Source organism: Lasioglossum baleicum, chromosome 16, assembly GCF_051020765.1.
Source record: "Lasioglossum baleicum chromosome 16, iyLasBale1, whole genome shotgun sequence".
Classification (NCBI taxonomy): domain Eukaryota; kingdom Metazoa; phylum Arthropoda; class Insecta; order Hymenoptera; family Halictidae; genus Lasioglossum; species Lasioglossum baleicum.
In genome coordinates, this window is record NC_134944.1 from 10,663,684 (window position 1) to 10,684,222 (window position 20,539).

Here is a 20,539-nt window from a genome sequence, read left to right on the forward strand (position 1 = left end):
TTAACGAGTACGAAAGAATCGGACGGTGGTTTCACGGTGATCGAGAAGTACTGAAAGTTTAACCCGCGATCGTATCTGCGAACTCGTTACCGCGCAGGCTATCCCGAAAATGAAATCAGCGACCAGCACGTTGCATCCAGATTACCGAGGCAATTCCTACATCGTGTCTCATGCACTGCCCGAAATTTCCATAAAGCCATTTTTTTACGTATTCGTTTTATGGTATTTCTAGAATAAGGATTATTTTGTAATCGCGATATCGTTTTAGGATTCACTCAGCAAGACATATTCGTTAATAATAATAGCAGCAATATTTATGTAAAAGATATGACAAAATGTCCACAATGTCACGTATTTTTTACATACATAAACTTTACTATTCGTTCAGAATGGTCACCTTGCCAACATATTTCAAGATCATTGAAATTGGAGAGGAGAACTCTTTTCTACAAGTTCACCAAATCATTAAAGAAAGTTGTAAATCCATTTGTCTATGTGCTACCTCCTTCCCGATTTTAATGACCTCGAAATGTGTTGTCAAGGTCACCATACTGAACATCGTCTCCCTTTAAAGTTTTCGGCGGTCGGCTATAGTTCACGAGATAATGGAAGAAAGCTTTCTGACGATATATTTCAAGAGCATTGAAATTGGAGAGAGGAGGTAGCACATCGACCCCATGGATCTACAAGTAAAGTTTTTTAGAGAATATCTCGTAACCTAATTCAGAGCTTTATCCATCGAGAAGTTTGAATAATTCGGTGCGAATGTGCTAGAGAATAAAATCCCCAAAGTCTCAAATCAATTTTTCTATAAATGGCAGACTAGCGCCATCTTTTGCGTGAAAAATGTGTCAAATGGACAGGACGTTGAAAAGAGGATTAAAACAGGATCGAAGCAGAGAATCGACCGAATAATTGCGTGGAAGGAGGTCGTGGTGGTAGAGGAAACGATACGAAGGAAGCACGATCGCCTGGAGTGACCACTTTCGTGTCGCCCACGCCCTCGCAATGTTTCGCGTTGGCCGAGGTCGGGGTTCTATCGGGTGATCGACAGTCTCCGAACGTTGTATTAGAGGCAGCCGGCAATTTCGCGAATAAGTCATCACGGACATTGGCGTGGAAATGAAAGGCATCGCGACGCTCGGCCTGTCACGGTACGGGAAAGAGGCCTCGCGGCCTCCGGCCCGCGTAGAGCTCTCCAGCAAAAATATCGGTCTAGCAACGGTGAGTTATATCCCCGTAAGGTATTATTCCGCGGTAAGAGATGGCACAGCGGCTATCTGATTCCGTTATCACGGTGCCGTATACCGTGGATCCCACCGCGAAATAACAGCCCGGAGAAATAACATATTCCGTCGGTCTGCTCGCGTTCTAGCCGTATACGGTTGAACACACGTCCATCTTCGTTCGCCTTTCACCACGCAACCCTTTCTTCTTTTCTACCCCTGATCAAGAGCGACTCGACCTGCCGCAGAACAATGCCGAGACGATAGCAACGCAACAGAACCAACAACCCCATCCTCCATCTATCCTCACCTAACTCGATTAGTTTTGTTTGCTTCGATATAAGGAGATCGCGATCCCCTCTTCTTTTCAAGTTGTTCGCTCGACGCCGCACAGTGGTCCAGAACCGATCTTTTTGAACAAAAATCTGCCGACAACTCAGTTTTTCATCGATTCAATTTTTTTTTAAATGTTCGTGAAGGACTATACTTTGACGACGTGCTGCGCGAAAATCGTTAACTGTCACAATCAAGAATCCTTATTTACAAAGCTCAATAACTCCGATACCCTAAACCGCAAAATTTTAAACAAGAACAAGGAAATTCTTTTTCAAGAAACGACAACGCTGCTGTTGGATCAATAAATTGAAGGTGAGTCTCATAAGCGCCGAATGTAATTCTATTCAATTGGTAATTCTCAGGGCCAGATTTACAGTTTAAAATTTTGCGGTTTAGGGTTTAGGGTTAAGAAGTGTCCGAAACTCAGCTGGGACATGCAAATTTATGGTATGGGCGGATGAAGTATCGAAGTTATTGAGCATTGTAGATAAGGATCCTTGATTGTGACAGTTAACGATTTTCGCGCAGCACGTCATCAAAGTATAGTCCTTCACGAACATTTAAAAAAAAATTCCAATTGAATCAATGAAAAACTGAGTTGACGGCAGATTTCCAAAAAGATCAGTTTCTGGCCCACTGTGCGCCGCTTAGTGCAGAGGTGCCAAGAGGTGCAGAGGTAAGAGCAGAATCACCCTCTCTCTGCCAGTACCGGATTAGTCACGTGGCATTGTAACACATGCGCGACCTTAGACCATATATACTTATAGCCCCGGCATCAGATAACCTGCCTTGTTCCAAGATTACATCGTCTACCAGATGATGGTTGTAGGCAAAGTGCTATAGTCTGTTGAGAAGTCGCAGTACCGCGAATCTCATTCCGTATGAATATTTATGGAAACTGCAACTGTAATATATAATATATTTTATTACTCTTTCATTTTTACTTCACTCTTATTATTTTAAATGGTGCCAACTCATATTGTCAATTATAATTAGGAAAAAGTTAAATTTTTATGTAGATGGTGATAACAACTTAATTTAATGAAAAAAAAGAATAGTAAGAACAATAAAATAAAATACTTACTTGTGGAAAAAGTTGTTGCAACAAGTCTGCACCATTTTTCCAAATGTTTACGAAATAATGCGTAAATATGCTTGTATATATCTCGCTTTTCTGCGTCCTATGCATATCCTATACCTATGCCGGGTCTGTAAGTATACATGGTCTAAGTGCACGACAAAGAGGAAACGCGTCACGTGATCGGACCGTGGCGGAAGCGTGGAGATGCTCGCCGCCGGAAAGTGGGGGAATAGCGTCGTAGAAGGGCCAGGGTAGAATGGAAGACAAGTCGTAATCTGACGACACTGTGCATACCCTAACATGGTGAAAGCCAGTCCCGAGGAATCGCCTTATGCCGGAACAAAACTGTATAGCTCGTCCAGCTATACGCGAAATAAGATATTGAAATATGTACACACAGAGTACAGTAGCTATCCCTTGGAACAGGTCGAATGGCAAAGTGGGAACCCACGACACTATCCACAGAATTAACGGTGCGACCGTGTAATTGGTATTTTCACCAAACGCAGAGTTCCACGGAAGAAGCTTCTACACCGTAGTTCGGAGTTTCGAAGTTCGATGAAGTTTGATTATAAAGTTCCAAGTGTTTCATCAGCGGAGTTCAAAACACATCTGATTATTGAAGCTGGAGAATGTTCGAGGGAAACGGACGGTGGCACGGTGGCCACCGCGTTTCTATTCGATTACTGTGAGCTTCCGCGATTTTTCGGGGAAGCGGTGAGCTTAATCTTGGGTCGATGAGCCGCGCGGTGATTAGAGTGATTAGATCGATGCAGTTGGAAATTGAGGTACAGGGTGTGGTGAGTAGAAAGGTAATTAACAATGCAATCTTTTATCTCACACAAACCTACGTATGTTTGTAGTGTACAAACACGTTTTACAACGTATGCACAACAAGTACTAGAACCTCTTTCTGTTGTTTTTGTGCCATATGATAATGTTGACGTTTTAACTTTTTCTCAGATAAATAAATGAAACTCTCGAATAGCCTAATGAAAGGCTGGCTCACTTTTGACCGAACCAGATTTTTCGTTGAGTTTGCTTATGATAAACAGAGGAGAATAACTTTTTTAAAAAGTGCACTAACAATAAGTAAAGTAATGCACGTGCATCTTCAACGCTTCGTGGACAGATTGGATCTGGGGAACTCACATAAAAAATTGTTTATTCAACTTTTTTAATATTACTTGATAGCTGAAGTATATTAGCTTTCTTTGTTTGTAGTAGTGTTTTGCGATGGAGCGATGACCTCGTTACAACCAGAAACAACAACATTTATTAATGAAAATTCAAGTGAAAGATTTTCTATCTACACATCGTCAGGAGTTCTATTCACCCGTGCACTAAAGGGTTAATATGATCTAGACAAGGATCACACGTGACCCAGAATCGGTTGAGCTGAACTGCATGATTGATGGTTGACATAATACCTGCCTGCAATTTATCAGACATTCAAAATTCTAATTAGTCTCTATTTTATACATAACACAATAAATTGTTTTTAGAGAAATAGTAACTAAACGTAATTTGGAAATTAAACAAAAAGATAAACAATCCTGCGTTTAACCTGCAGGTTAAATTATAAAAGGGTTTTTCTCAGCATAGACAGGTCGAATATCTTTTTCTTAATTTGTAAACTATATCTGCGGAAAACCCTCCAGGAAATGAATGTTTTCAAAATTATTGGAAATTCTCACGCTGAGATTCTGTCAAGTTCTGAATTACAAATATTCCTAGATATATTTTTCATCGTACTTCTTTCAAAAGAATTAACGGGATTTTTAAACTGGAAAAATATAAACTCTAATTTAAATTTGTCATCTGGAACTGAAAAGTTGGACGTAGACATTAAAGGGCTAAGTCAAATTAGACCTCGGCATCGTCGTCCAAGGGTTAATTAGCTTTTGCATGTCTTACCAGATGTAATGTTTTGAAATATGGATGCTCGTATATCATACCGACGCGACACGTTTTTCCTATATAGGGTGGATCACGGAAAACCGAAGAACTGTATGTTTCATACGTGAACAATTGTATAAGATTATACTAGGATTACAAAGGATTATAAGAATTATATGAACTGTTTAATATGGCAAATGTGATAGTATAAACGAATTTTTTTTTAACTACACCGCCATTGTGAAGCTTATTTAAAGCACATCATGTTTAGATTTATGAGTAGACGCGTAAAACTCGTATGAATGTTAAATTCGTTTTTTTAAATGAAATTATGTATGTGTTAATACATCAATGGATGCAACTTGATATTAGTTACAAACAAGTATTACTACTTATGTCGAACAGTTAATAGTTTACGAAATGTTTCAATTGAAGTAATTCTAAGGCACCTTCATTAAGTACCAAGAGAACACAGGTATATTCCTGCAATATCATTTCAACTTTTTAAATAATGTATCAGTTTATGAATTATTATGTGTGTTCATGCTATATGCGAAAGAAGAAGACATAAAGATCATTCCTAGATCATAGTGAATGTATATTAGAAAGACATGACACCACTTTAAAAAGTATAGATACCTTAAAATAACAATGAAAATAATGTAAAAGTATTCGTTCATACTTTTATATACGTATATAATCCACAGGAAATATACACAGTACTCACCTATCTTGCAACAGCCATGCATCATATTTAGGTGTTTTGTGTCCCATGACTCGCTTGCGGATCTCACTGCAAAACAAAAATGTTCAGTTTCAATAAAAAGAATTAGGAGCAAGATAAAGATACACAACACAATAAATACGACATTATAACGATATAAAGAAGAATGAAATAACATAATCGAAAGTAGGGAAAGGACCACATACGTATTACTAAATGGTAAAAAATGTTGTGGACGTTTTCCCAATTTAATCCGTTTTTGATAAATAAATATTTCACGTTTGAAAATGAGCTTTAGTTTCGCCGATCCAATGTCACATTTTATATTGATGAACACACGTTAAATGTCCGATATCAACTCCCAAAAATTCCGATAGAATCAGAGTAATTAGACTAATGAAGCTGCTGATTGGTTAATCCGGGGTTGAATTATATGGGACATGGATTTGTGTGAACGTGTTAAAAGTTAATGTTAACATACTATTTATAGAATTCGGACAATCTCGAATCCATCTCCGAGACTGGAATGGTAGCACACATGTGCTATCTTCCATATCAGGAGTGTATCATCAGAGAAATCAGTTCATTCTCGCTAATTAGCCCGGTCGAGAATATTTCCATTATGCCGAAAGCGTCCCAGGAGTCAAGAGCAGGCGTCTCGGCGCGCCGTGTGTCAAAATTTCCTCGTCGACTCTGAAGTTTTTCGCGGCACTGGCAGACTTTTCGATGTGTCTGGCAGCGTTTCCTCGGCCCCGGGAAAAAGAAAGCCGTGGCTCTCGGCGTGGCGCGGCGTTGCGCTGGCGTGTTACTACGGCGCGCCACACGCCACGCCACGCCGCGCCGCACCCGTACCTTGGGACGACGCGTAATCGTAATTAACGAGGCAAAAATAGAGCCCACGAGTAGCAATGGGTTCGCACGGCGAGCACCAAGTGAAAACTCATATTTACCGGTTAGCGAGCTCAGACATCCGCAGTAATGCTGCGGCATTACGCGATGCGCCGGGAATACAGAGTTCGTCGGCGAGCGAACGGCGAAATAAGCCGGACAAGGTTTCGCGTCCCAGGAAACAAACGAGAACCCCGATAAAAACGATACAAACACCGTGGAAATGACACAGGGCTTTCGTCCGGGAAGTATTAGTTCCCAAACTTTGACACGACACGACCGGTTGCTGCTTCGGCTGTTTGATACAGCTACCCCGACGTCTTCGATTCAATTTGAAACTTTAGCAGCCCGGTCCGTAATACCTCGGAAAAAAAGCCGTGTTCACCAACTCATCGAGATTAAGCGATTACGCGATCTCCCCCAGCGTCCTCGTTGTTGTTGTTGTTACATAGAATTGCCTGCCAGCCCCACTCCGCGTTAGCTTATCTGCTGCATTTGCATAAAGATCTGTATTCATCGACGCAAAGTCCACCGAGATTGCGTTTCCCGGCTCTTCGTCGTTGTAAAAATTTCATAACGATCGAGCCGGATGATAATCCCGCGACGACGGATAAGGAGAATGCGATGGATGATTAATTACTCTGCAAACGATGCAGTCCTTTTTGCGGGAGCCTCGCGGCGCAGCGGTTGCTATCGCGATGGCTTCGTTTTCGTGTTACCCTTAATGGGGATGCTTAATTCATCCGGCCATGGTCAATGCTTTTCATGGTTGTCCCATTTTCGAGAACGCCCTTTAGAGTATTTAGGAAAATATCCGTCGATGCAGCTTACGTGTCTGTTCTTTTTAACTCCCGCGCGCGGCAAACAAAAAGTTCAAGCGACTACTGGACCATGCTAATGTGGATAACGTCGCATCAGGACATTCGGGCCGACGAAACTGCAGCTGAAATGGCTACTGAGGACTCCGCTGCAGCTATTAACGTGGACATTTCCATGTACTATATTGATAGAAAGATTCTAAAGGCTATACATACAATTATCGATGTTTGAAAAAAACACCGATCGAAACAATTTCATTACATCTGGTAGACATTCGATTAGGGAAAATTATTCCTACTGGCCATCTGAAACAACTATGAAAATGGGAGTAAAAGTGTGCTAACTGAAAATTGGATATATGAGATTTACACATAGACGTATAGTAATCCTTATTGTTATAACAAAAGTGATTAAGTGTAATCTAAAACAGTAAAAGAATTTAATAATACTGTTATGTTATTTTTAACCTATCAAACATATTAAGAAAGAAGATAGATTTCTATTTTACTACAGATTATTGCAATTCAACAAGAAAATTTAGTTATTAGATGATTGTAAAAATTCGTGTCCAATTTGGAAATAAAACGATTATATTTAAAATCTTGTTGTGGAAGAATGTCTCTACTGAAGCAGCATATGTATACAATTACTATTCTCAAATAATACCATACTTATCAAGTGCAACAACATTTCCTTTATTTAATTCTTATGTTTATCTCTTCAGCATATAATCCTATTTCATAATTTATCAAAAAGTATAGTAGAAATAATTGCACTGAATTCTATTGAATTTTTCCCACTCAAAATGCTAATAATTATTTAATGTACAACTATTAATAATACAATTATTTGTGGATTTAGATGACAGTTTACTGTCTCACTATGTTTCTATTGAAGATGAAAATGGAGATATTTATTCATAGGTCTATTCGGCAGCATAAGTTACTTTAAAAATGTCAAAAAGTAATAGAACTTTGCATTTTTAAAGTACACTTCAAAATAGCACCATTTTATACAATTGTGTGTTTCAATAATTTCATATTATAACAATGTAATATATATGTATAAATATTTACCTGCAATTTTTCTAGGTAATGTTTTCTTGAACCAAGGATAGACGATAAAGACCATCACTCGTTGCCATCTCTCTGACAATACGTAAATGCCTCAGCAAAAATTCTTTATCCTTTGACACAGTTTCAGAGCTTCACTTAATTTTCAAAATGTGCAGCGGAGAGACTGTGTTGTATAAACTGAAAGAAGATAAGAACTGTTTTAATCACTGTGGACATACCCTCTAAAAGATTGTATTGTCTCTATAGACCTCTCAAATAATCCTGGATGTTTTATGTATGTGCAGGTTGTCAGTGTTCGTTTTTTAATCTCTTGCACTCAAGTGGCAGCTCCAAGGTGTTACTAAAAATTACCATATTGTACTTCAACAAAGTTTACGTTACTATAGTTTGTATTTAATTGATATTCTCTCAGTAGTTTTTTTACAAATTATTAAAGCTAAATCTACGTCATAACATGTTACAAATAATAAGCTATAATCATTATCTTGAAGTTAAAATATCATCAAGTAAAATTTTTTAATAACCTAATTCCTAAAAAAATTAAAGTCGTATTGTGCAAAAATGTTACAGTCCTTTTAAAAGTGACCGAATATTACTGTGAGTGACTGTACATAAACTTTATGAACCCATACTTCCTAACTCGACCACTAAACCCAATTTTTATCATGGTTTTGCAAACAAACAACACATGTAGTTTTTCAGTGACAATATCCGGTGCCAATAGCTTAGATTTTAATAGCTTTTAACTGGCCGTGCTTGTTTTACTGCTGCTGCCCGTTTTATTTTCTTTGCTTTATTAATTTTATCGAACTTTCAGCTACTACTCATTTTTTTTACTTATTCTATATGGATGCAATCTTCCTGTTACGTTTGAATTGTTGATCGAAATGCTAGTGCCCGACCAGAGTTAGGTGAATCCCCCCTATCCGGTTGCCCACACAAGGGTTAAGAACCTATCGACAAAGGCAAAACAAATCCTCGGAACGGAACCGTGCCAGCAGCAGCGGAATCGCTATTTTCCGACAGAGTATTTTCTGTAAATTGCCGAAAACCGCAGCCGGACGTATCGAGTTTGGTCGCGAAATAAAAATTTCCCACGTGCCCCTCTCACGGTCACCGCGTTCGTCTCGTTTTTACCGAACACTGGCAAACAGACATGTCCGTGTTTCGAAATTTAACTGGATAATTGTGCATAAACAGTTACATCTTACTGATTTTTATCAAATTGAATTATGTTGTAAAACTCAACATTCTAAACAACTTTTTCCTACACATATAACCGCCGCTCAACCTTTTTGAATTTTGCCTGCTCCACGGAGTATGTACGAATGTACGTAAATAGCGTCAGTATGATTGGATGCGGCCGCTTGTCAACTGTTTCTACTGTATCACGACAACATTAGTCAAACGATCAACCACGTGAACTTTTTAAAACAAATGATGACGGTTTGGTTTCTCAAATATAAAACATTACAGGCTGAATTTTACTTTGCTGACAATTAATTGTCAGTCTACGATTGTATTTAGACTGTTTTATATTTTTTAGTAGTTTTCGACCAGATTTAACCGATAAATGACGCCATAAAAATCGGATTAGCTGACATACATAAATAGGTTTGAAAATAGGTTTAAATAGGTCAAAAGTTGACCCGTTATTCACCATTATTTGTTTTAAAAAGTTTATATCTGTAAATAGAAACAGTTGACGAGCACGCAGACAACGAACAACGAGCAACGAGAACAGTTGACTGACACCATATTAAAAAATCATCGAAGTCGATGAAGTGTGACCTTTTATGCGCAATTACCTTCAACTGTTTCGGCAGCCATAAACACTGAACTTTCGTTAGCCCTCATATTTTCATACACTTATTCTCAGAAGCAGTAAATAGGTGTAGAGGCGAGTTCCCACTAATTAACTTCACACGATCAATTTAGCTGAATGGAAACATTTTCTCACTGTTTCACACTTTTGACGCATCACTAAATAGCATAATTAACACATTCCCGCATACTCTCTTTTCTAGATTGGCGTCATAAACAGTGCCGGCTCAAGGTACCGGAAACTAAATAAATAGTGCACTTGCCATCGAGGCTCAACCAAAGAAAGGAAACGTGGAAATATATATTATATTAGTTATTAGATGATTGCATAAGTTCGTGCCCGATTTTCATAGATGTCGCAAACTGTACTGCAAGGCTGAGTGTAAAAAAATTATAGAGTTACCATTCTTTTCTAATTGTAAAAAAGAATGATGACTATGTAATTGATTAATAAAGCTGTACTCTTTAAAATTTAACCATTCAATTTTATTTTCAAATCGGACACGAACTTATGCAATCATCTGAGATATACATATGTATATGGGTATATGTATACACAGATTAAAGAAATATTTTATTTATTATTTTCACGTTTTCTTTTCTTTGTTTGAACCTTGATGGCAACTGCCATATAAATACACACATAGATTGTATATATGTATAATACATATAAAGTGCCATGAAAAGATATGATCTAAAATTCTAAAGGCTAGAAAAAAGATGTTTTAGGTAGGCTAATTGTTTATACTGTCCAAATACTGGTTGAGAAAAACGATGTTATTGTTCATACATAAAACACAGTTTTTTAAAAATGTTTCTTTGTTGTTACGTGAAATCAGACGAAGTGACAATGATTGTACGGATCTGTTAATATTATTTCTATTACTTTCTTCATTGTGAAGTTCATTACGGTTATAGCGGACAGTCGTGACTTCTAGAACTAAAGTTCGTAATAAAAGTCTAATATATTTAAAGAAAACGAATTATACAGTGGATGGAAACAAACATGGACACTTGTATACTTACACTGCTCGCTGCTCGCTCAACGGCTTACTCAACCGTTTTTGAACGTCTTCTGTTTTTGCAGGGCCGTGCTCACCATTACTGGGCCCTCATCGCACGGCAGGGCCGTAGGCTCTGTGTCACTCCTCACTCAGATCTTTTTATCAAAACAAAAAATAATCGTAATTTTTTTTATATTATAAAGTATGATATCAAAAGAAATCTAAATCGTTGTACTCTTGATATTTGGCTCATTTGACTCTTTGACTAATGAGTTTGCCGATCATTGGACTAGACCAGGGTTTCCCAAACTATGTTCCGCGGAACACCAGTGTTCCGCTGAACCTGAATAGGTGTTCCCCGACAATTTGGAAGGTCTGAAAAATGAATGCATAACAAGTGTATTTGTGTATATTTTGTAACTTGTAGGAATCACCCAACGTAAAAGATAAGCTAAGTGTTCCGTTAAAATTTCCGGGTTTGCGAAGTGTTCCATTGCAGAAAAAGTTTGGGAAACCCTGGACTATAGACGATATGGCCAATATGGCCGATATGGCGCGAAGTAACGCAGAACGTCGAGAGCACATTTTGTATTCCAAATAGATCAGTGTATTCTTAAACGTATTCAATTAAGTATTTCATGCATCTACTTTAACACATTCATTGAAAAATATTGTCCACTCATGAAAATAAAGTTTTTGTAGTTCCAGCAATAAAGAGTAGGTAAAGAGTGATTATTATATTACTCAATTTTCTTCACTAGCTATGTACAGCAGGATAATTAAAAAAATTCTGAAATTAATTTATCAGTGATAACAATATATGTTTGCAGAAAAGATGGATTTACGGCATCGTGTACTTTGCGAGTTACAAGATGAGAATAACGTAGTTGGAGCTGTTCAACATTTGCGTCATGTTTACGTTTACAAAGAGGATGCTACATCAGAGTGTATACAAGGTGAGTCACCTAATAGTTAAACCTAAAATATCTCCGTTGTTTTTAATGATATGAGAAGATGTCTGCAGATAAAAATTGAAGGATCATAATTATTCATATCTAGAAAATTCTTTTCAATATCTTCGAAATTTCGAACTTACTTGGATACATTTGTCATAAAACGTTCTATAAACGTTCTGAAACGTTCTATGGCACAGTGCATAATTGACTGAGGCAATCTAGTTGAAACTTATAATTAAACTACGGATTTTATGCATTTGTAATTTATATATTATAATTAAACATAAAATGAAAAGACATTAGAATTATTTAAGCATATTATATTCAACTTTTGAAGGTTATTAGAGGAGAAAATAAAATTTTATATAACCTCAGTCTCACAACAGACTTTGACAATTTTTATTTTCCATAAAAATCCACAGTCTATTTACTTATAATACATCAAAACTAATACTGCATTTATGTAGGGTGATTCACCTAAAACTGGAAACCTATGTAGATATTTCCTTGAATTGCTATAATTAAAAAATTATCTTGTACAACGTATTTATTGAAAATAAATTTCATATTTAATTGTAATTACAAAGTCACAGAAATGATTCTACATGCAGACACAGGTCGAAAAAAAAGGAATAACATTTGTTTGTTTGACGCCTCGTTTTCCAGAAAATCGAGATTGTAGATTCGGCGAATACGCATGCCACAGCATTATCTTCGTAATTGTCGTATCGTCGGGTCTGCCGAGTGAAGTGCTACATTCTTTGTAGTGTGCCGAAAGTAGAGCAGGATAGCGATCGAAAAAGAAGAGGGACTGATGTTTAGGCGTTCGGCAAACATCAAAAGACTCGAGCCAGCTCAGCCTTTTAAATTCAAGAATCGAAATTTCTTCTTTTTGGTTTTTCAATGGAACTCTTACCAACATATTCGTCTCGTTTTTTTTCTGATTGAAATGACACATAATTACTTGTATAACAACTGACTAAAGTTCCGTCACATTTAAAGTAGAGGTAAACGAATTCTTAACTTCGCTTGTTACACAAGTAATTGTGATCGTAACTATATCGTGTTTGGTGTCATTCTAATCAGAAAAACGAGACGAATACAACGGTGAATACAACGCTTAAGTATGTTAAAAAATCACGAAAGTTGCAATCTTCTGCTTCGCCTGCGTGAGTCTTTCCGATCTCGACCTCTCGCTGGCTCGAGCGTCGAGCGTGTTTACCTCTGGTTCCACGGGCGATTGCCCCAGTGGTGGGAATACAATTTTAACAGTTACGGTAAGGCCATTGTTACAGTTACAGAGATAATACTGTGTAGAGGAAACGCGGCGACGTTTAGAGCGACGGCGAATCTGTTCATCGATGAGCGCGGTATAATGGGCGGATTTAAATGGTCGGAACGCGCTTTTAACGGGCTCACGGTTGCTTCGTAACAGAAAAGTAATACAATATTTTTAACGGGACGGAAGCGCAAGCGAGAGAGCGAGAGAGCAAGAAAGAGACAGAGAATAGAGAGACGAGGTCGTGAGCGGGCGCGTGCGCGCGGACAATTAAAAGCTCGCAGCGGTGGGCGAGAATAATTGCTCTTCGTTTCGACGCGAAAGCCGGAATTCTGGCGGCGCTGACAATAAAGCTGACCCGTAGCCGGCCGCGTGCGTGTGGGAGCGCGCGCGCGCACGACAAGAGGAGGATGCGATTGCACCGAGTGACAACCCAGTATGTCGAACGACCAAATGGATTTTACGTGTACACGAAAAATACAGCCCCGGCTGCGCTATTGTGTTCGATACGAGCCGGAGTCACGCATTCACAGGCTTTACATGCACGCGTTACACCTACATTTACCATACTATAATCCGTACCGCTTCGCGGCTCGCCGGGGCACCCTCCACCCCACGCTGGACCAAACAACCATTCTAGCTAATAAAAAATCATACTCATTAGCTGGAACGGGATCGAGCTCGATATGTACTTACAAATCCCTGTTAATTTCAATAACCAGGCTTCATTTCGCGGGTTCGATTACCTCTCAAAATTAACCCTCCGCGATGCCAGATTTTGTTATCCATACAGTAGCGAACAAAAGTATTCGCAGTTTGTTTAAAATTGCACCGAACGACATGAGTCTTTTCGAGAAAAATTGCTGTTGAAATTTGGAAGAACAAAGTGAAGGTTCGCGATTTTTAATCTTTTTAACTATAATATTTGGGACGTGTACACAGTTTCTCGATTTTTACCACTTTCAATTATGCTGCAGTCAATTAGTCGACTGTACAAGGAGCATGTTTCAAATTTCAGTACAGGTTTAAATAAAAAACTATTTATTTTGTTATATTCTTGACTCCTACGAAAGTTAGATTAGCTGAAAAATGGTGCGTACTTCAGTTTTCAGTTATTTTCCTTTGTGTATTAGATTCTTAATGGAATATATTTTCGCAATTCCTTAAATATTAGATAAACTGAATATTGTACGGCTTTTAGTTAGTTTAGCTTCCTCTTACGTATTAGTTGGAGTGTGGACTATATTTGATTTCGTTCAAGTATAAGCTTACATACAAAACAGCAATATTTTGTTACTCCTCCGAGTACATTTTATTTAAAAAATTGGAAAACCGTGTTGTTGTCGTTTTTCGGAAATACCAGACTTTGACAACGGGTTTTTCCAATAGAAGGTTTTTTTTTATAAAGCTCACTTCACTGCGTTAAAACTTCGTGGCGAACAAAGGTCTGAACTCTGAACATTTGGTGGGTGCAAATGATAAAACCTTCGTACCTCTGTTTTCCCATAGTCACATTATCACAGTACCGAACCGAGGAGCTACCAAACCCCGGACAAAAAATTCATTTTCGAGGTTCTGGCCAGGATCTGTATGACCACCGTGCGCGTCCCTTTTGACGCGAGCCCAAACAGGGACGAAATTAATTTACTTTTCCGCGGAAGTGTACAGCTCGCGACGTTCCAGTTCTTCTTTCCGTGGGCCCGGTCTCCCCTGAAATTGCGCGTAACTCGATTTCCCGGCGAATTTTTCGCTCGAGACGGTCCGAAAGCTTTTTCATAATGCCGGGACAAAGCCCGGTTCTAGTAGATATTTCCGGCTCCCCTATCCGGACGGGGGACTTTAATCGCGGGATTGTAATTAGCGCGGTCGTTAAACGGTGCTATAGAACGCCCCGTGAAACCGCCGGGATTAGACAGGAGCAACGGGGGCATCCGCGAATACCATCGCGCCGTTCCGAGCAGTTCTACGCCAAGGATTTTTCAATTTGTCATCCGATTCGTTCTCGCGACGATTCAATCGTGCTCGCCGAAATTGGGAAAACAGACGAACACGGATGACTCGTTGTCCCGGTGCCGGAATACCACGGTAGTGTTTATCACTTTCTAATGGGAGCTAACTCGATTCACCGTCGATTCGATGCGGAGAGAAACCTATTCTCAGTCCGCCAGATGATGGTAGTTCAAAATATTTACGGTCTTGCTCTGTGCCCACTCCCCTACCATCGCATTAGGCGAAGACGATAGCTAGCCCCCTCTCCACTGTACCTTCCCCTTCTACGACCCGCTTGCGTCACGATGTCACGTGACTAGTCTGGTAAATACTGGCAGAGAGGGGGTAACTTTCCTCCTCCATGCGAGTCAATTCCCTTCATCTGGCGATTTTGGTCATACAATACATGAGTAACAATTTTTGTTCTTCCTTCATTACTAATCTTATTGTTTACATTATACAGTAACACATCACAGAGTTCTACGCCTGAGTTAGCATTGGAATTGTTAGTAAATTATTACTAGTTACATATCAGACCCTCTTTTCACAATCGTTAAACAACTATGTTCTACTTATTCGACAATTATTTCCTGAGATAATAAATTATCTTATTATTGCAGTAGTGCACTCTTCTAGTGAATTCTTCTCGACAGTAGTGCTTCCTAAACGTAATAATGGACAGATTTTGATGTACCTCATCATATCAATAAGTTACAACATTACATTATCTCATGTGACAGTGTAATAGCAATACGACTTCAGTAGGAGGTGAAAATATAAAAGTCATTGCATATTCAGAAACATTTTTAATATATTTCATTGCTTTGTTAAATTGTCGAGAGAAACCACAACTATTTGTTTCAGCAAAATCGTCGCTATTTAAATATTGTCGAGACTGGGAAATTTCGTGGTTAATTACTTTTTAGATCCACTGTACATTGTTGCCTCCGAAATACACCAATCGTTACCAGGTGATGTGAATATGTTAATTATATTGTATCGCAACACGAATTAAAATGAGGATATATTAGTTCACGTGTGACTAAATACATGCTAATTAGTGTACACGTGTATTTCATTTGCACGTTCGAAGCCATGATCTCTAAAAGTCATATTTGTATTCAGCACGTCGAAATGAATAGAGCAACATATACAGTTTTATTTCGATATTATGATGGCGATGTATGTTTCAAAATAAGCAAATCTCTAACTCCTCTTCTTCTTTGCAGTTGTTCGCTTAACACCGCTCAGTGCCAGAACGAGATGTCATATTCTATCCTGGTCACTTCTTGGAAGCTCCTGGCCCACTGCAGACGGATGGGGAGAGGGGAGGGAGAACGAGGCCCCGATGGAAATCGTTGTCGAAGTTGTTCTCGACACCGCTCAGTGCCAGAACACGAAGGTATGTCACATTCTATCCTTCTTCTAATGAAAGATATCACCACTCGGCTCACTCGAGAACAAAGTCAAGCCACATAGGTCCCCTGATCCGAAATACGAGGAAAGTCGGTCCCAAGCTATTATATTGTGTCCGATCAAAACTGTAATAGGTACTAAACGCTTGAGGGAGGTGGAGGACTGTATAGCTTAACTAAATCTTGCATTTCGGTCACTTATTGGAAGCTCCTGGCCCACTGCAGACGGATGGGGAGAGGGGAAGAGGGCACGAGCCCTGGAAATCGTTATCGCGTCTCGGTTGTCGTATTCCGCTCGCGCCTACGTGCCGGGCGTTACACACTGTGCTAACAGGCCATGTTTCCGGCTCCTTCACGCAACCTCCAAAGCACCTACGGCGGAGTTGATTCCGTGCAACGTCTCGGTGCGCCTGATTATCGAACTCGCATACATATTAATTACGATTAATGAGCGAGCGAGCCACGCGATCAGCAACAGCTTCCAGGGGTTACGTTCGAGTTGGGACACGGGTTTCATTGATACTGTTACGTGTACGTTGTCCACGGTGGACGTTGCGTAACGCTAAACGATTGGTAAAACGTAATACTGTTAGTGTTTCCCCTCGAGAAATTACGGGAGGGTGGGAGAAACACGAGGTAATTACGTATATGAATATTATGTCATGTGTAATGGAGGCGCATTATTTTTTGAGATAACATCTGACAGCTCATGTTGCGGCTGATGACGGATCGCAATTGCGGAATAGTAGACACGCACGCTGGTCAAGTAAAGAAGGTAATACATTTTTATTCGATTCTAAATGAAGCTTCTGTATTTATAAACACCTCGGTAAACTTGTCGATGTGCTACCCTACTCTCCGGTTTCAATGACCGTGAAATATATTGTCAAGGTCACTATTCTGAGCAATATTTCCCTTGGAAGTTTTTTAAGGGTGATACATGATGATTATAATACTAGTATTGGGTTGATAAATAAGTTCGTTCGGTTTTTGTGATTTATTCAACTCTAAAAAACCGAACGAACTTATTTGCCAACCCAATATGTACTGGAATGATATGTATACTATGTAGTATCTAATACTAGTGGCTTTCTATTACCCGAACGATCACACAACAACACAGTTTGGATAAATGTACTTCTCCTGTACTCCGAATGGCGTATTGCTAGTTTATAATCGCGAACGTATGAACATATTCACAGGCAATGTACGATATCTACGTATATTATGATACAATTTGCAATAAATGTTAGCAAAGCATGTCGAAATGAGATTAATGCAACTGATGCTTTTGTGTTTGCACGGTTCAATATCTAGCACTGTTATATTGAATATTGCCATAAGCATATATTGAAAATGCTATTTCATTTAATGTTTAAATCGAATACTGTTGAAAATACTATTTCAATAAATACTTACATTAAGGGAAAATACCTAATATTTGAACAAATATCAAAGGTATCTTGTGGAAATTGTTTAAAAGTTAGTACGATTGAAAAATACGTTCTCTTTAATTCAAATGAAATGATCTTTGATATAAACATTTCGATATAAACATACAATTCTGTTTACAAATACACTTAGTGCAGATTTTAACAAACTTCAGACTGCGCATTTTATGCATTTATGACAAAAATGAATAATAAATAGACAAAACTGTAAAAAAAATAGTTTCAATTCATTCAAACTATTAAAATGTTTAAAAGAACAGGTACGCTTTCATTAATTTTTATTTCTTGTAAATGTCTTGACAAGTTATTTTATCATCAATAACAAATGAAATGTGTCAATTTGTACATAATACACGCATTGTGACTAGATGGAAAATCGTCGAACAAACTAGCTTTCTTATTAAGTTGTTGGCCAGTTCAATGTCAATTTGTGTTGTATTTGCAGAAATTACAGTGCAGCCATAAGCAGTAAATGTAGCATTAGATAGGCGGCGATGGTAAACAAACAGAGAATTGGAATCTATTTCGCGAACAGTTACTACTATAAATCCATAGTCATCGTCCATCACACTGTTGTGTGAGTGAAAATACGACGTGGAGTGGGCTGTAGAATTACTGGGCCCCAAGAGGGGCGCGCGCTTACCGTACACATTCACTATTGTGTCGCATCTGGAGGTTTATGACACGGTAATCGCTATTGAGTTGGAAGCCAGGGCGCTCGCAGCGCATGTGCTCGCTAAAAATATGTTATAATAAATTAACCTTCCGATAAGAACAATTGTATTGCTGTAATGTTTATGCACGAGTACGATAACGTTGGTGCACGTCAATTTTCTCTGTTCTTGTATATTGTGCATATTTTTATTTATCGTTTTGTTCCTCTTGAGGACTGGAACGATGTACACTGTAATTGGTTTACTAAAATGTACATTTTCTTTCGATGTCAGATGGAAACACAAAGCAACAGAGTATCCTACCTGTGCAGCCAATATGGAGACAGTTGCAGTGTCGCCGCATGAAGACTTGTCTCCCACTCTCTACAAACCCTTCTACGATGCTGTTCCTCCACTCTCTGCGGCGAGCATCCCCACGCTTCAGCCACGGCCCGGTCACGTGATGCTTTCCGTCTCTAACGTCCTTTGTGTCACAATGCCACGTGACTAACCCGGTACTGGGAGAGACAGGGTAAGTATATTCCCCTCAATTCCCCTGGTCGGACGACACAGGACATTTGTCTCCAAACAGTTACTACAAACTATAACTCATCTTAACAACAAACTATAAAGTCATTCAAATTACAGGTGGCACCAGTGTCGTCCTACCAAGGGGGAATTGAGGGGAATATGAATACCCTTTCTCTGCCACTACCGGGCGAGTTCAGACACAGGTGCGATTGTGGGGGAACAATGTCGTAGAAGGGGAAAAGCAGAGTGGGGGAAAAGTCTCAATCTGGAGACACTTCTCGCGAACACTAGCCCAAGAAAGGAGTGATTTGCTTGAATGTACGTAACCGATTTCGCTCGCACTGTCCCATCAATCGTCCCATCGATAGTCCCATCGATAGTCGTGCGTATCACGACGCGTGTAACGCGCGGAGCGTCCGGCGGAAAACGTTAAATAAATCAATATTACATCATAATGGTATCGGTCGGAATCAAATAAATATTTACTTGGACGCGATTCAACCGGATAGCCGTGAAATTTAATTCGCGCGATCAACGAGGGACGAGAGGTCGACACGACGAATTTACATTCGTCCCGCGGAAATGCTTCCCAATAATTTCCCGTTTTTCATGCTGCCCATATTTGACGGACAACCGGCGATTTTAAAAACTTTTTTTCCCCCTCGTTCGATGCAATCGCGGCGGAAGCGAAGGCAGAGATAGCCGCATAACGGGTAACGCGTGTACCGGCGGCGCGCGGCGCATCGCGTTGCATCGCACTGCAGCGCGTTGCATCGCGCTGCATCGCGCTGAGCCGCGCATCGAAACGAAAGCGTCAGTTTTAATTACGCGGCCAGGCGGCCGGGACGGTGTATCGCGCTATCGGGAATATCGGGGATATCGACTGCATATACCTATGTATCCGCCAGCGGGCACGTTGCACGTTGCACCGCGCGCGATATTGGCTATCGCCCTCCGTTAGCCTTTCGCTGTGGCACCCTGTCCACGTAATCTGGAAATATTAGCTCGCAATAATCATCAGCTTCGCACGCTTCCTCGTCTTCGCCCTCGCCTATGTACTTCGGCCCGTGTTCACGTGAACACGACACGACCAGATACATACACAGATCACCTGACATCGACACCTGCCCGAGCATTTTACTCCCCGCGATATGTATACATAGTCGTCGCCCCGCTCTTCAATTATTCCTGTCCGTCCTTTTTATATATATCAAGAGAAGGAAGGTTAATCGCCCCGCGCATGCAAGACAGAAATTGATCCGATAATACTTTAAACCCTCCCCGCGGCACGTGCCGCAGTTTATACGGAAGGGCTCAGAACTTTATGGGGGGAAGCCACTTCGACGAACGGAAGACTACTCACAAGATACCCTGCCTTTTTAACGGGG

At 39.7% G+C, this 20,539-nt stretch overlaps 1 protein-coding gene and 1 long non-coding RNA gene across 2 annotated transcripts in view; one reads left to right on the forward strand and one right to left on the reverse strand.

Annotated features, from left to right (window-relative positions):
• The window catches only part of LOC143216931 (uncharacterized), a 157,137-nt gene extending 147,827 nt beyond the window's left edge, over positions 1-9,310 (reverse strand). The window contains exons 1-2 of the long non-coding RNA XR_013010679.1: positions 8,050-9,310; positions 5,270-5,335 (exon numbers count right to left, since the gene is read on the reverse strand). This is a non-coding gene — a long non-coding RNA (uncharacterized LOC143216931). The remainder of the gene's footprint in view (positions 1-5,269; positions 5,336-8,049) is intronic.
• A 2,060-nt stretch (positions 9,311-11,370) lies between these two features.
• LOC143216929 (uncharacterized) overlaps positions 11,371-20,539 on the forward strand; it is a 76,034-nt gene continuing 66,865 nt past the window's right edge. Inside the window, exons 1-2 of the mRNA XM_076440512.1 lie at positions 11,371-11,833; positions 16,331-16,503. Coding sequence (XP_076296627.1) covers positions 11,698-11,833; positions 16,331-16,503 — 309 coding nt within the window. The 5' untranslated portion in view covers positions 11,371-11,697. The remainder of the gene's footprint in view (positions 11,834-16,330; positions 16,504-20,539) is intronic.